The sequence below is a fragment of the Eschrichtius robustus genome, chromosome 16, assembly GCF_028021215.1.
Source record: "Eschrichtius robustus isolate mEscRob2 chromosome 16, mEscRob2.pri, whole genome shotgun sequence".
Lineage (NCBI taxonomy): Eukaryota > Metazoa > Chordata > Mammalia > Artiodactyla > Eschrichtiidae > Eschrichtius > Eschrichtius robustus.
In genome coordinates this window covers 88,588,279-88,604,979 of record NC_090839.1, presented here as the reverse complement: position 1 = coordinate 88,604,979, position 16,701 = coordinate 88,588,279, and the positions used below count along the sequence as shown (strand labels likewise).

At 43.7% G+C, this 16,701-nt stretch overlaps 1 protein-coding gene across 1 annotated transcript; it reads left to right on the top strand.

The window, feature by feature from the left end:
• The first annotated feature begins 800 nt into the window (after positions 1-800).
• On the top strand, positions 801-16,414 carry KDELR2 (KDEL endoplasmic reticulum protein retention receptor 2). The gene is made up of 5 exons (XM_068525117.1): positions 801-1,025; positions 10,125-10,225; positions 13,426-13,584; positions 14,678-14,930; positions 16,051-16,414. The coding sequence occupies exons 1-5, from the start codon at positions 935-937 to the stop codon at positions 16,083-16,085; spliced, it is 639 nt and encodes a 212-aa protein (XP_068381218.1). The 5' UTR covers positions 801-934; the 3' UTR covers positions 16,086-16,414.
• The last annotated feature ends 287 nt before the right edge of the window (positions 16,415-16,701 follow it).

The following is a 16,701-nucleotide window of genomic DNA, read 5'->3' as shown; positions in this document are numbered from 1 at the left end:
TTACACTTTCAGCGATTCCGCACCCGTGTTAAATGCTCTGATATTTGCATTCAAAACTGACATGGCTCTATATAAAGACAAACGGTAAAATTCATGATCATAGTTTAACATTTTCTTTTTTCTTTACTTAGAATGACACGAAATAGAGAACAGGAAGCAAGTCGACAGAGACTGCAAAATAAAGGGAAAAGGTTTATATTTTAGAACCTTTAGCAGCAGTTTTTTTTTTTTTCCTGCTTTTTAACAATCAGGGAACCCACGTTTTCATTTTGCACTGGGCCCCGCAAATTATGCAGCGTATCCTGTTTGTCAGCTTCGTTCCGTTAGTAATTTCTTGCGATTTATTTTCACATCCTACATAAATGTTCGTTTTCTACCTAATTTTGCACACTCTTTGTCAAAGAGAGTCCCCAGAAGGGTAAATCTTCAGATCCCCGCATAAGCCGCACCCTCCCTGACACCCCAATATCCACCTTATCTTGAGTGATGCTATCACATTAATTTTTTCCCCCCTCATACTTTTTCATACAGTAAGCCTATAGAGCTCTTAAGATCAGTGGGAGGGGGAAAAAAATCCCCCACAAGAGAGTGTCATTTCAGAAATTAAAGGAAATCGCTGGCACCCGAGGGGAAGCCGGAAACCCGGCAGGGGGAAGTTCGCAAGCAGTCAGGGTCCTGGGGAGAGGGCCCCTGGAGCCTGCCCTCCCTCCCGGCCTGCTCCCGGAGCGTCCCCTTTAAGGGGCGGGGCAGGGGCGGGGCCTGGCGGCCGCCCGCTCTCCCAAGCTGCCCCGCGCGCGCGCCGGCAGTTCGGCCACGTCCCTGGCCACGTCGCGCCCGCTCTCGCCATCTTCGCAGCTTCCTGTCCGTGGCCGCCGCCGCCGCCGCCGCTGCCTGAGCCGCGGAGCCTGGGGCCGCCGCGCAGACCGCCGCCGCCATGAACATCTTCCGGCTGACCGGGGACCTGTCCCATTTGGCGGCCATCGTCATCCTGCTGCTGAAGATCTGGAAGACGCGCTCCTGCGCCGGTAAGCGGCGGGCGAGGCCCGGGAGAGGCTCGGGCGTGGGGCCGGGTCTCTGGGAGGACCAGGCGACCTCGGCTGCCCCACGACCCGCGGGCCTGCGCCGGCCCGACACACCCCCTCGGCCGGCCTGGCGGGCGGCGGGGCCCGGGGGGAGCCTGCGGCCCCTCGGGGTGGAAGCTCAGGCCGGGGCGAGGTGTCGCGGCGCTGGGCCCAGCTCTGCACTTGGTCGGCTCGCGAACGTGAGCCGTCGGGGAGGGGGAGGCGCCAACTGGACAGCGCGGGGCCTTGTTCTGTCTGAAAAGTTTGGGTGGGGGGGCGGGGGTCCGGCAGGCGCGGCCTCCGCCCGCGGCTTTAGTGGGCGCTTCTCCGAGCGCCTGTGCTGGGGGTCCCAAGGTGCGGGGAGCCCGCGAATCAATGGGACGCGCGGGAGGAGGATGGGCAGGACGGCGGCGGCTCGGCCTGACGTGGCAGACTACCCAGCCCGGTAGGTGGGGCTGGTGCGGGGAGAGGTCACCCTGCTCCCCACCCTGCCCCTTCGAGGACTGGCCTTTAGGTTAGGGTGTCCGGGCAGGCCTGTCCCTGTTTTGAATGCAAACCCCCTGTCCTGTGGGTTTCACCCCAGCTCTCGGGTCCAGGATCATGCCTCCCACGGGAGGGGGTATGGGGAGGGCTCTAAGCGAATTTCTTGGGGCAGTTAATGCTGCTTTGAGGGACGATCTAGTTTGTCAAACTCCGAGTGCCTCCATCTAATAATGGGTTCTCTTCAACCTGCGGCGCGGCGCCGGGTACCGCCGAGGTCTAGTGTGGTCTCCTGTAATTCCTCACTCCACGTCACCAGTGAGTTGGCGGTTCGCTCCTCGGGAGTACACATTTCATGCTCACACTGCTGGGAGGCAGTGAGACAAATCTTTCCCGGCCAGTAGTTGCGGGGGTTTGCATTTCACTAACCCTAAAAGCTTAAGAATGACGAATTTTAAATGATTTTTTAAAATTAGGGCGTCTTCCTTAAACATATTTTTGATGCCATGCCCTCAGTATAATAACGTTTGATGAATTAAAGAGCTTAATTTTTGCAGAGACAGTAAAAGATGGGGTCCCAAAGGACCTGGGTGGCAGAGATCCCATTTACCTGACTGATTTCTAAATATTTTCACCTGTCAAGGAACACCACATCTTTGGCTGCTGTCTTCAGGCCTCACCTATCTCCCAGGAACATAGCTGAAATCCAGGAAGTAAGCAAAACCAAAAAAGACCTTTGAGCAATCAAAGTGGTTGTTGCAAAGTCCATGTACTGAAGCTGGTGTGTTTGGCTTGGAGGTGATCTCTCAATTTATGTGTAGTTCTGAGAGGTTCAGTTGTATGATTTCCAATGACAGCAAAGTAATTTCAGCGATTGTGATAGCTGACATTTAAGGGCTTGCTATGTATTAAGTAGTGAGCCAAGTACCTTATATGGCTTATCCCACGTAGTCCTTGAAATAACCTTATGAGTTGAGTGCTGTTGCCCCCATTCCGTGGACCAGGGAACTGAGGCTCAGGGAGGTGAGAAAATTAGTGCCAGGGTTGGAACACAGGTGATCAGTAACTCACAGTTAAGGATTTGAATAAATATCTATTTGGCCTGAATAATTTTGTTTTAAATTATTCAAAATTATTCAGGTGAGTAGTTTAGGTCATTTTCTGTTGCACTCAGGAAATGTTATTTTTTATCCCTGCTTTATCGAGCTGTAATTGACATATAACATTATATTAGTTTTAGGTGTACAACGTAAAAATTTGATATGTGTATTGTGAAATGATTACCACAGTAAGTTTAGTTAACACCCGTCACCACACATAGCTCCTTTTTTTTTTTCTTGAGATGAGAACTTTTAAGATCTACTCTCTTAGCAACTTTCAAACATAAGATACAGTGTTGCTAACTACAGTTAACCACTGTATGTTACATCCCCAGGATTTACCTGACTACCTTCACCCATTTTGCCCATCCCCCCACCAGAAAATGTTACTGTTAATCTTTGTTTTTGCTCCAAAATCTTTGTATGCATCTCTTTATCCTTCATATGTTCCTCAGAATCCCCTCCTCTGTCAAGTCATTAAATGTTGAAGCACGCGATCTCCTAAATGTATATCTAAACTAAGATGTTGGGGAGAAGTTAGTGCAATGCTGAATATAGAATTCTTAAGGGAACCTTGAGTAATAGGAGAAAGTAAGGAGGTTTGCTATTTTGTTTGTTTTTAAATATTCATTTAGAACATTTTTAAATGTTCTCATTTGGGAGATTTAGGAGCATTTAGGAAAATATAAAATACTTCAGCCAAAATAATAAGGAAGGTAAATAGGTGAGTTAAGTTTGTGTGCGTTTGCCCAGTATTCCAATAATTATTAAACTATCCTCTTTATCAGACTTAGGATCATTTTAGTTCTTATATGTGAGATTTCCTGGCCTTGTAAAAATCAAAATCACCAAGATCATTTATTCAGAATTAAATTCTGAATTTGACTAGCTGCCTTGTTTTTCCATCCTAATTTAAAGTTGTTTAGAGACTTTTGAAAGAGTAAGAATTTGATATGAGTTTCTCAACTAAAATACGAGATGTGTACATTCAGGTTGTGTTTCTCACTTTGAAAATACTGGTATTGGGGTTCATTTTAGGATTTTGGCATTTGTTTTGAACACAGCTGCAGCTGGGACTTCCCTGGTGGCACAGTGGTTAAGAAGCCTCCTGCCAATGCAGGGGACACAGGTTCGAGCCCTGGTCTGGGAAGATCCCACATGCTGCAGAGCAACTAAGCCCGTGCGCCGCAATTACTGAGCCTGTGCTCTAGAGCCTGCGTGCCACAACTACTGAGCCCGTGCGCCACAACTACTGAGCCCACGTGCCATAACTACTGAAGCCCGCACACCTAGAGCCTGTGCTCCACAACAAGAGAAGCCACTGCAGTGAGAAGCCTGCGCACCGCAACGAAGAGTAGCCCCCGCTTGCCACAACTAGAGGAAGCCCGTGTGCAGCAACGAAGACCCATCGCAGCCATAAATAAATAAACAAATAAACAAACAAATAAATAAATAAATAAAAACATAGCTGCAGCTATAGAACCATGGGGCTTTTTCTCCTTAGGGTAAGGATGAGACAGGTGAGTGAGGAAGATTCTGTTTTCTTGAACAAGTGCCTTAAAGGACCTATTTTAAAGTGAGGGCAGGGGAGCTGATCTTGGTTGAGTTTGAACTGGCATTCTCCGGCGTCCGCCGTTGTCGTGACAGAGGGGCACCCAAATGAAGTGTGAGTTCCTCATCTTCCTGAACTATGACTGCAGCTGGAGCCGCAGTATGCTCAGGTTGTCACTTTGTTGTCTTCACCACTGACCTGGGTAATGTTGGGAGAGCAAGCCTTGGTTTGTAGGTGAAGGATTTCCCATCTACATTTTCCTGTAGGCTGATAGTTATTATCAGTACTGTATCTCTTGTGCTTAAAGTACTAGTGGAGTTCTTCTGAGCTCCAAGGCTCCCAGCCATCCTCCCCTTCCCTCCTCCACCTATTGCTTAGATTGTTGTTAGCTGTTGTCATGTAAGTTGCAAACTTTTCGTTCTCCTGAAGATGACAGTAATGTACAGTGTCCCTGCATTTCTTGTAATTGGACAGTTTATATATATATATATATATATATATATATATGTGTGTGTGTGTGTGTATATTTATATGTATATTTGCCTTTATATTTTGAATTTATTAAGAGATAGTTTTTTTGCAATGAATGTATCTAATTTACAAAAAGCAGCCATTTTCTTGGCTCTTAAATGTGTTGAAGTTTTAGGTTTTAATATATTTCATCTTAAATTGTCTTAAGTGGTATGCAGTATCCGGTATTTTGATTGACTGATTTTTGTAGTTGCTTTTCCAGATGTGGGGAGTTTTTTCCCCTTTTTTTGTTTTTTTTTGTTTATTGAAGTGTGGTTGGTTTACGGTGTTATGTTAGTTTCAGGTGTACAGCAAAGTGATTCAGATAAATATATATATGTGTGTGTATGTGTATATATATATATTCTTTTTAAGAATCTTTTCCCGTATAGATTATTACAAGATATTGAGTATAGTTCCCTGGGCTATACAGTATGTCCTTGTGACAGTTTATATTTTTGAAGTACATGGAAAAGACCTCCTCTTTTATTGTCACTGAGAACTTCAGGAAGCCTTTGCCTCACAGTGCCAGCTCCCTCTTGGTAGCAGCTGTCACCTTTGTTCTTTTGAGTGGCAGCCTCGTGAGTAATCATTGCTCTCACTTACTGACCACCCACCATGTGCAAGGCACCGGGGACACCGTCCAGAGCAGCAGCTTGTTGCTGTCAAAGTTTCTACTCTCAAGAAAGCTGCAATTTAGTTGACATAATAAGACATATATAAAAAGATAAAAACACAGTGTATCAAACCATATAGGCAGTAAATCCTATGGATGTGAAGTGGCAAGAAAGACCCTAGGGAAGGCTCCCTTAATTTCCCAACAAGGAGGGTATAAGACCTCTATGAGGAAAAGTATGAAACTTTGCTGATGGACATAGAAGGTGACCTTGAATGTATGTTCATACCAATGTCCTGGATAGGACCAGGCAGGCTGGTGGGGAAGCGAGATGATTTGTCTCCCAAATTAACTTACTAATTCAGAATATCATCAAAGTTAAAAGATAATAAACTGAGAGACATAATCTGCAATATATCTAAGTGACAAAAGGTTAATATCCATAATAAAATACTCCTACAAATTAAAAAAACCAACCTGATAGATAAATGGGCAATGTTGGCAGTTCACAGAAGAATAACAGAAGGCCAGTTAAACATGAAAGAATGCCTTGCCTCACTAGTAGTTAGGAACTTGGATATTAAAATAGCAGTGCATGCCATCATTTGCCGCCAGGTGGGAAAAAGTCAGAGGTTTATAAGATCTAATGTAGGCAAGGTTGTGAAGTAAGGTGTATTCTCATCTGGTGTTAAGGAATATGTAAATTGGCACAGCCTATGTAGAGGAAATTTGACAGTATTTCAAAACAAAGTGTTTATTTTATCCCAGCATTTCTAGGGAATTTGAACTACAGAAATTGTCATATATGTGAACAAACTATATATAGGTATAAAGATGTTTGTTGTACATAAATAAATACAAAACACTGTTTATAGATACAAAGATGTTCATGCAGTATTTATAAGAACAAAATCGTACACAACCCGAATGTCCATTAGTGGAAGGGTCACACAGATGTCGGTAGCTGCACACTGTGGAGCACTGTGCAGCCATTAAGAAGAATGAGCTAGAAGTATTAACAGGAGAAGGTATATCTGAAACACTGAGTTAACAGAGCAAATTGTAAAGCAAGAGATTGTATGGCCCCATTTTAAGGGGCAAACGTGTGGGTACACATATAAATACACATATAGAAAGCGGCTTTAACAAAAAGCCTGGAACACTGCACTTAAAATGGAGGTAGGAGAGGTGTTAAAAAGGTCCTTTTGATTTTTATTCCATGTATGTTAATCCAGTTGGTATTTTTAATAAAGTAGCATGGATTTCTCTGAAAACAAGAAAAGATGGCAAAGCGATACATAGTAATAGCTGTCATTTACTGAGCATTTGCAGCGTGGCAGTTATAGTCAAAAACACTTTTTCCAGTAGTCCCACAATTTGGCGTAATTTGTCCCCAATTGACAGATGCAGAAAGTGAGGTTTAGGGGGGCCAAGAATGTAATGGGCCCTGACTTACCTGGTGCATTCAAGGGCTGAGCTTGAACCCAAACCTTCTGGCTCCAAAGCCTCTCTTTCCCGAAGTCCCAAGAGCTGTGTTATGAGTCAGGTGCTGAGTGTTGGGCTGCTGGTTCCAGGGTAAGTTGATGGCCTTTGGGAGAGCATCTGGATCCTTTGAGACAGTGGGTCAGAGCATGGTGCCTGGGGCCCTTGCTGAATGCTGCCATGCAGGTTATCCCGGTAGTCTGACCTACAGTGCTTGGTTGCATCCCAGCTGTTGCCAGGACAAAAATAATCCATTGAATGCTTTTCTGTTTGGTTGAGGGCTTTGTTCTATAAACAATGGGAATATGAGAAGTGCAGCTTTTAACCAGCTTAATTTAAAGTAACATACAGTGGAGTATTTAGTTGTAGGCTTTTATTAAACTTAACTTGGCCTAGTGGGAAAAGACAGGAATGGTGTTAAGTTTAATGACTGGTTTCCATTTTACAAGCTATACTCCTTACTCTGGATATTTGGTGCATTTGGTATTGGGATGGCTGTTACAGAAGCATTTAGAGTGAGTGTTCTTGAGAGCTTGTTACCGATAGCCTTCGCATGCTTTGGTCTCAACACAGAAACTGACCGTGGGAGCCCCTCTGGCTTATAGCAAGTATTCCCCCTGGAAGGAGATTCCTGCCCCTGCCTGATCTGTCTTCAGCTGGGATCCCTGCCCTCCTGGGGAGACAGAACAGTTTTTCTGTTTTAAAGGGAAAAGCTGCTGCCTGCTAATCAGGATCCCAGGCCAGGAAGAATAGGGTAAAACTGTGTAAGCATACTCAGGTTTCCAGCATGGCAGTTCCTGCATGGGTTCTGCACCACGGGACAAGCTGTAGGCCACTCGCTGCCTGTCCCCTGCTCCTCTGCCCCGCCCTCTGGCTGGCAGTAAATTAGGGCAGAGCCCAGAACATGTCGCCTATTTACAGTCATAGAGACACAGTATGACTTAGAAACTCTTCGGAAGTGTTATCCCAAAATACCATAAAATGAGAGTTCACCCCCATGACATGAAAACAAAATAAATTACATTTTCTTTTTTCCATTTGTTCATTCAGCAAGTATTTTCTGGGCCCTGCTGTGCGTCAGGCCCAGTGCTCAGCACAGAGAACACAAAGTGGAGTCAGGCATGGCCCCGGCCTTCGGAGGTCTCTGTGTGTGGTGGGGGTTTGGGGGAGAGGGAGACAGGCAACCAGGTAATCACAGTGTGTGTGTGTGTGTTTTTTTTTTTTTTTAAGTAATTTATTTATTTATTTATGGCTGTGTTGGGTCTTTGTTTCTGTGCGAGGGCTTTCTCTAGTCGTGGCAAGCAGGGGCCACTCTTCATTGCGGTGCATGGGCCTCTCACTATCGCGGCCTCTCTTGTTGCGGAGCACAGGCTCCAGACGCGCAGGCTCAGCAGTTGTGGCTCACGGGCCCAGTTGCTCTGCGGCATGTGGGATCTTCCCAGACCAGGGCTCGAACCCATGCCCCCTGCATTGGCAGGCAGATTCTCAACCACTGCGCCACCAGGGAAGCCCTCACAGTGTGTTTTATAAGCACTGTAGCAGGAGCTAGGGCAGCAGCTGGCATGAAGTAGTTCCCAGTGTACACTTGCTGAATGAATAAACAGCAGTGAGGGAGGGTGTCTTCAAAGACGACTTCCCAGAGGAAGTGATGTGAATTGGGTCGCAAAGGCGAGTGGTAAAAGCAATATGATAGTCCCTCATGTTTAGTATAGGAAAGCTGAAAATGAGGACAAATTTAAAATTTGCCTGGTTTCCAAAGCTCCACTAGAATAAACCCTTTACAACAAAATTTGCCCATGTGTATTCCATAATTTTTTATTTAAAATATTGGAAAGAACCATATAGATAATGAACTGGAAATTTCTCACTCAAGGCTTCAGCAGTCACCAAACGTGAACTGCATGCTCCCTGTCCTTTTTCCCCCATCTTGTCTTCTCTCTCCCATGTTCTCTATGTCAGTGGCAGCCTCATTGTTTCTCCTTTGGAACACTGATCTTTGATAAGAAAAAAAAGTTCCCTGTTACTGGAGAAAAGACTAGAAGGGGCAGGCTGACTATCTGTATCTCCACCTTTGGCCCTTGAAATTGGTTACTACTGATGGATCCAGAAGGATAGAGTCAACTTTTTCTTCGGTTTCTGTTTAGGTATTTTTGTGAATAGGTTGGAACTGCAGTTATGCATACGTAGAAAGTAACATTTTTAGATCCAGGCTTTTCGCTTCAACAGGCTATAAAATTGTTTTGTAAAGTAGTGCTGTTTGTAAAATATCATTTAAAACAATGTGATTTTCACATTCTGGAAGAATATTGCTAATGATTTGGGTGCAGTGACATTTCTGCTAAATACTAACTTGCTTAAACGTCTAATGGTGTGAAGTTTGCAATGTAGGTGAGGTTGGGCTGGTTCTGACACCTAATAAGACTCAGTTTCCTTAATGAATTCGCTCTTTCTCCAACTCTGAAACCCACAGTTCACAGTCTGTTGTCACACAAATATTTGGCCAAATCCAGATGTCGGGTACACGCCACCTGACCTACTAGACGTCCCCGGCTGTGTCTCCATGTGCCACAACGGTGCTCTGGAGGGGGGTGGTGACTGGAGGGGGAAACAGTTTCAAAATGTTAAAACAATAAAAGACTGCTGCTTTGGAAGACGAGCAGGTTCCCACCCTCTCGTTGCCATAGCATCCAGGAGCATTTTTATGTGAGTCTGAGATTGGTTGTGTGATTCATCTAAGAGAACTTGTTTTTTAAGCTTTTAACCTGTCCAAGTAAATGCTTCCCTCACAAAAGAAGTCACCTTGGGAGGCCAGTCTAGGAGGATTACTGCTCAAACTCTGCCCTGAAGCGGTGTCCCCCGCATGGTTCCTTAATCCAGGTAGATTGCAGCTCCATCCTCGAAAGATTTGTCACCATGAGATATTGTTTTAAAATGGAAGGGTGCTAAAGGTAACAGACAAGTTACAACACTAAGTAACAGCAGGGTTTTTGAAATAAATTTCTTCCTGCTTAGAGATATTTGAGGTGTTTTATGTTCCTTTGAACAGTGCACCTCCTGCTATATTGGAGCTGGCATAATTAAGTCACTTTCCTATGGTCACCCATCATAGTAAGACAGGAAAGTTGTTAGAACCTTCCCAAACGATTATGTTCAAGAATGTTAAGGGAAAGAAAAACTGAAACTGCTGTCATTTATTTAGAGTCATCCTGACCATCAGCCTTGACCCCTGGTGTCCCACTTTCCTGCGTTTCCTGCGCGGTGTTGTCTACAAGAATCATAAAGCTCTTGGAGGCATTTCTAATGCTTTCCTTTTGTTTCTTTAGGTATTTCTGGGAAAAGCCAGCTTCTGTTTGCACTGGTCTTCACAACTCGTTACCTGGATCTTTTTACTTCATTTATTTCATTATATAATACGTCTATGAAGGTATGGTGTGGCATCCAATGGAATGTATTTTATCCATAATTCACAGACCTCTGGAAACTGTTAAATTTATGTCACCTGTGCACTTAATTAAGCATCTTCAAGAATAATGTCTAAATATGCTGTTCTTGACGTAAGCACGTTTAGACCACCTAGTGCATATAACTAGGAATAGTTATCATTAAGCATAATGTTTCTGTATCAAAGCAGAATCTATTTAATGAAAGTGCTTCACACTTAGAGATTTCTTAGTCTTAAGTTCCTCAACTATGATAAACTTCTAAAGCTCTTGAAAACCTTATAAGAAAGAGGGGTGACTATTATGTTTTCAAGCAGTGGGAAATTATAGACTCCCTGGGAAACCCAGCAAGTTGGTCCAGAACGAAAGCCGGGGCTCCTCGCCACACAGCCTTGTCCTGCTGCTCTGTGAGGCCCTGGGTCTGCCATCTGGGTGTTACTTTTGCTGTGCTTAAGCAACTCTGCACCATAATTTACTTAATATGGATTTTAAACCTTTTAACTTGTCCTAAGTATTAGTATCCATGACACCTTTGGTGTCATATATCCCACATGAAAACAAATGTGTAACTCTCAAAATACAAAATGTTTGTATACCACCTAGCCTCTTGTGTGCCACTGGTGGTACGCGCTCCACGCTTCGGCCAGCCTCAGTTCTTTCCCACAGGCACTGACCTCACACTTGGTGAGGACCGCCAGAGCGCAGTGAGGGCAGGGCAGACAGCAAGCAGCGCTCGATCTGGCAGCGGAGAGCAGACAATCATAGCAGTACTAAATGGATGACTGCAGTTTGTGATTGGTGCCATGAAGGAAAAGTATGGGGCTCTCAGCATGTGTAAAGGATGTCTGGTTTCATTCATTCATTCATTCTTCAAATGCTTAACCGCACCTGCGTGCTGGGCACTGTGGTAGGCACTTGGTTATTGGTACCCAGGGAAGCAACGTTTAAGCTAAAGCCATGGGTCTGGTATTTAAAGCAACTCCCCCCAACACTTTGTGTTCAAAAGCATTTTTATAAGCACAGGTCAAAGTAGACAAACCAATATTTGAGCCTGTGGTCTTTACTAAGAAGCAAATTTGAGTTACCTGTAATCATTCCATTCTTTATTACTAAGTGATGGGAGCCTCATTATCAGGAAATAATTAGCTTCCTTAAAAATGGCTAGGTCCGGGAATTCCCGACAGTCCAGTGGCTAGGACTCTGCGCTTTCACCGCCAAACTGCCAGGGGCCCGGGTTCGATCCCTGCTGGGGGACTAAGGTCCCACAAGCTGCATGGCGCTGCCCAGAACAGAAAGCCTAGGTCTTTGCTTGCTGTGCAGGCGAGTTAAAACTGTAGATACTGGAAGTGTATGAGTGAGAGTCCCCTTCCCCCCAGGACGCCTAGCTTTCAGAGGAATCCTTACTTGCTTAATTGTTGCTTCCAAACATAATGTCTTGAAAATCAGGGCAGTGAGAGACAAGTTTTATGTGCTCATAGCTTTTTACTTTAAATGCCAAGCACTGGTGAGAGGAGAAAAGCAGCTGCTTTTCCCAGTGGCTGCTAAGCCTTTATGGGTGCAGTCTGGGCTGACTGCAGGAGTGGGGCTGGGGAGGGACCCCCGGCCACCGTGTGCCTTCACAGGATGTTCTGCGGGTGGGGGGACCCTCTGTACATAGATGTGTGTGTATTTTGTTTATACATGTGGATTATATGTTATTTTATTCATATACATATATGCATATATTTTCATGTGGAGAGAACTCCTCTAACGGTATAAGATATTGATCTTCCTTGACTTTGCAGTGGGGAGGGGAGTGTGTGGGTTACTTCTTGGTGTACGGGTATGATCAACAATTTTAATACTGATATTGTGTTGACGATTTATTTGCAAATATAACTTCATGATAAGATGCCAGGGACAGTTTAGGTCTTTGTTTTGTTTTGTTTTTAAGCGTATGTGGACTGAATGGTTGCTCCCATTTTCCTCTGAAGTTGTTTTGCCCAAATGTTTTCCTAATCAGGTTTCACAAGTTGCCTTTCCTGGAGAGAAGTAGCACCAGGCCACACGGCTGACATCCTGGTTGTCTATGTTTATAGGCTGGAATTGCCATTTGCTTCTTGAGCCTAAAATTCTGCAGTCTGAAAATTGGTGTAGTTTCAGAATATCAGACTTCTCCTTGGGTTCAGATGAATATATAGTGTTTTTACCTTTTGAATGTGAAAGGTGAACATGTAGGCAGCAGTGTTTTACAAATTACCACTTAGTTTTGGTTTTGCTTTTGTTATGTTACCAGGCAAAATTTCATAGCAACAATATATAAGTTAAAACCATCATTGCAAAGTTTAACATGAGTTACACTGTTTATCTTATCTTTAGAAAAAGCACTAGCTCAGAAATATCTTCATGCTGTAAGGAAGTGCCTTGGTTTTGAACTGCATTACACTTCCCGTTCACTTTTTTTCTAAAGCTACTATCTAATAGTTTAAAATGAGATTAAAAATACATTCTTTGCAGTCTCTTATGTAAAGTTAAACTTAACACTTAACATATGATCCGGCAATCCCACTCCTAGGTATTTACCCAAGAGAAATGAAAACTTACATTCACACAAAAGCCTGTACACAAATGTTCACAGCAGCTCTACCCACCATCCCCCAAGCTGGGAACAGCCCACCTGTCCTTTAACTGCTGGGTGGATGAACAGCTGTGGCACCCAGACATGGGCTGTTGCTTTGAAATATGGGGGGACCAGTTCTTAATACACACGGCAACACATTTGGATCTCAAATCGTTATGCTAACTGAAAGAAGCTGATCTTAAAGTTGGCATATGGTTATGATTCTATTTATGGAATAGAATTCTAGAAAAGGCAAAAACTTCAGGGACCAAGAACACATCAGTGATTGCCAGAGGTTAGGCTGGGGGAAAGGCTTGACTCTGCAGGGGCAGCATGAGGGAATTTGGGGTGGCGGAGGTGTTAGGACTGGTCTGTGTCTTGATTGTGGTTGTGGTTATATGACTTACAGAACTGTATATCCCAAAAAAGTATATATTTTAAATTTAAAAAAAAATATGTATATATATATATATATACACACACATATATGTGTGTGTGTGTGTATACATATGGATGATGTAGACAGCCAAGAGAGTTTGAACAATTTTAAGATATTGATGACCCAGTATTTTTTTTTCTTTGTAGCTTATCTACATTGCCTGCTCCTATGCCACGGTGTACCTGATCTACATGAAATTTAAGGCAACCTACGATGGAAATCATGATACTTTCCGAGTGGAGTTTCTGGTGGTCCCTGTGGGAGGCCTCTCGTTTCTAGTCAATCATGATTTCTCTCCTCTTGAGGTTAGTTAAGAGGCTATTTAGTAGTCCTGTCTGGTTCCCTAGGGAAATAGACCCGTTTGCAGATAATGGGATTCTGTTTTGGTTTGGGTTTTTATGGGGGGCGGGGCGGTGGGTTGGCAGACATACATGGTTTGGTGTAAATAAATCGTGGGCAGGAATTACGCACCCAGGTTAGACACTGCTTTGGGTGTCTCTGACTCTCCTTTAGAATATAAACTTGGCTTCTGTGATTCCAAGCGCAGTGCGCTGCCTGTCCGAGTGTCTGAAGCACACGGTCTTCTCCCCACTCCCACTCTTCGTGTGCGGGCTTCGCTCGTTGATGCCGTCTGTGAATCACCTAAGCAGCGGTGCTTCAGTCCTCGTCTTTAGGAAGCGCAGTCTGCGTGATGCCCCAGCGCTCCTAAGCGTTCCGTCCACCCCTGAGCGTCCTGGGGTTGATTCAGTCACCGCACTGATGGTGGTCATCTGATGGTGCAGGGAGCTCCTGGGTTTTGAAACACTCCAGGGACTACTGACAAGTCCTCCTTTCGTCAGCGTGAACAAAGTGCTGTGTTGGGCAGAGAGTCTGCATGATTACGACTCTGACTTGTTACCCCTTTGATTTAACCATGCTGATTTTAAGCCTGAAGGATAAGAAAAATAGTGAGACGATTTAAATAGTCTGGAAAGGAGACCCAGTTGGTGAGGAAAAACAGCAGTGAAGGAGCGGAAGGACCCAGTCATCAGTCTCGTCAACCCTGGCAGAAAGCAGAAATTAGGGACCCTAGATTCAGAGTGGGATAAGCTGATGCAGGAGAAACAGCATATATGTAGAGTCCCGGAAAATTGAAGAATGCAACGCTGGAGAGACAGGGTGATGAAAGTCCAAAGAGGCAGAGGTGTCCGGGTTATCCAGCTTGTCACTGGGAGTGTCCATGCCTTTTATCTGTGGCTGAAGTTTCTGTGATTTATTAAATTGCAGAGCTACTCTGTCCTGGGCTCTGATGCCAGACTCCCCACTCTGTTTGTGCTACTTCACGGTAAAGCAAGAGTGTTTCCTGTGAACTCATGGCGGGCACTGGATGCTGACCAAAGCGTGCTGTTTCTCTTACAGATTTTGTGGACCTTCTCCATTTACCTTGAGTCAGTGGCTATCCTGCCACAGCTCTTCATGATCAGCAAGACCGGGGAGGCCGAGACCATCACCACCCACTACCTGTTCTTCCTGGGCCTCTATCGTGCTTTGTATCTTGTCAACTGGATCTGGCGCTTCTACTTTGAGGGCTTCTTTGACCTCATCGCTGTGGTGGCCGGCGTTGTCCAGACCATCCTATACTGCGACTTCTTCTATTTGTACATTACAAAAGGTACATTAGGCTGCGTCCTGCCAGCTTTGTTCTACAGCCGTGTGTTCTTCTAGGGGCTCCCTTGCCTAGCATGCTCCTAAGCCAGAAAGCAGAACTGGCTTCAGAAACACATTTTAATGACTGTCAAGTTAAATTCTGGGTCAGGGTTTTCAGTCTTTTTTTTTTTTTTTCTTTTTCTGTAACTTTATTGTTTTCTACAATGGCACGTTTTCACTGTAAAATCAGTTAGAACTAATAATTCTGAAAACAATCACCCAGAATCCTACCACTCAGAGATAATCATTGTTAATACTTCAGTAAGTGTAATGATTTAATGATACATGATTTCAACTAAACATGTTATTCTATAATCTCTTTTTCCCAGACGTCTACATAATTTTTAATAGCAATAGAGTATTAAGTGGATTACCATAATTTACTTACTCAGCCCCCTGTTCATGGGTGTTAGGGCTTAAAAATCCAGTGCTTAAAATCAGCATCCTTGTATGTGTATATTTTTGTATTTGTATGAATAGAGGACATGTGAACGTCACAAAAATCTGATGAAAGCCATGGTCCTTGCTGAGAAAAAAATGCACAGTTAGACATACTCACACAAATGTATGCGTATAGTTTTAGGGAATTCAGGAGCTTCTGAAACCCAACCACAGATCCCAGGCTAAGAATCCTGGCTATACAATAAAATTCCTAATGGTGGAATTGCTGGGTAAGGGAGGGCATACATAAGGGCATATGTATCTTATCTCCTTTTTTAACATCCAAAATATCATAACAGTTATATTTCAGTACATGTTAATTAGGGAAGAAAGTCATGATAAAAAAAAGCTGCTACGAATTTAGTGACAATTTCAATTGAATTAACTATTTTTAAATTCAATTGCTGTGGCATCCAGATACATGGAGAAAATTCCAGTCTGTGTGTGCATAACATTTTTATAGTTCAGAGGGCTTTGTTTATTGACACCAAAATCAGATGCCTGTTGGTTGTCAGAAGCTTATTTCCTTGTACCTTACTATGTAGTATCCTGTATGACAGACTTCTGGGAATGGGAAGGAGGAAACTGTAAGCTTGTCAGGATCAGTAACCTTTTGTTTTTTCTCCCTCTCTTGAAAATTCTAGTACTCAAGGGAAAGAAGCTCAGTCTGCCAGCGTAAGTGCCAAAGACCGTGACCAGCATCTGTCCTTCAGGGTGCTCGGACAGAATTCTTATCACAGCAAAGGCACAAGATGCTTCATATGGAAAATCAGAAACTTAACTCTTTTGTTGCAGATAGTCATCTATGGCTCTGTAAGAACCCAGAGGGAAAGAACCAGAAGGTTTCTGTTCAATGCATCTTGCCTTATCTTTTTTTATTACTATGTACAAAGATTTTTTTACACAAAGAAACTTAATGCTGTATTAATAAAGTCAGTGTGTAGCTTCAGTTGGGGTAGTTGCAAAAGTGAAGATTTTGTGAGGAATAAGTGCAAACTTTTTTTTAAATTCCTTGAAATTGTTGATTCTTTGTGTCTGCAATGAAATCGTACTCCTTGACAGTTGGTAGATTATATATTCCTCCATCTATCAAACTTGCATTCCACTATATTTATTTTTTTGCCAAAAGATGAGTTACCTTTGTTTGAAATCTGAGACACTATGTCCAGTTTGGTACATCTGTTCAAATCACTTCCCACCTGATGTGGAAATCCTTCCTTGGACGTCGCAACACTACATTTAAGGCTGGTAAGGGTGACTTGCAAGTCTTAAGGTTTTCATTACCAAAATTTTAA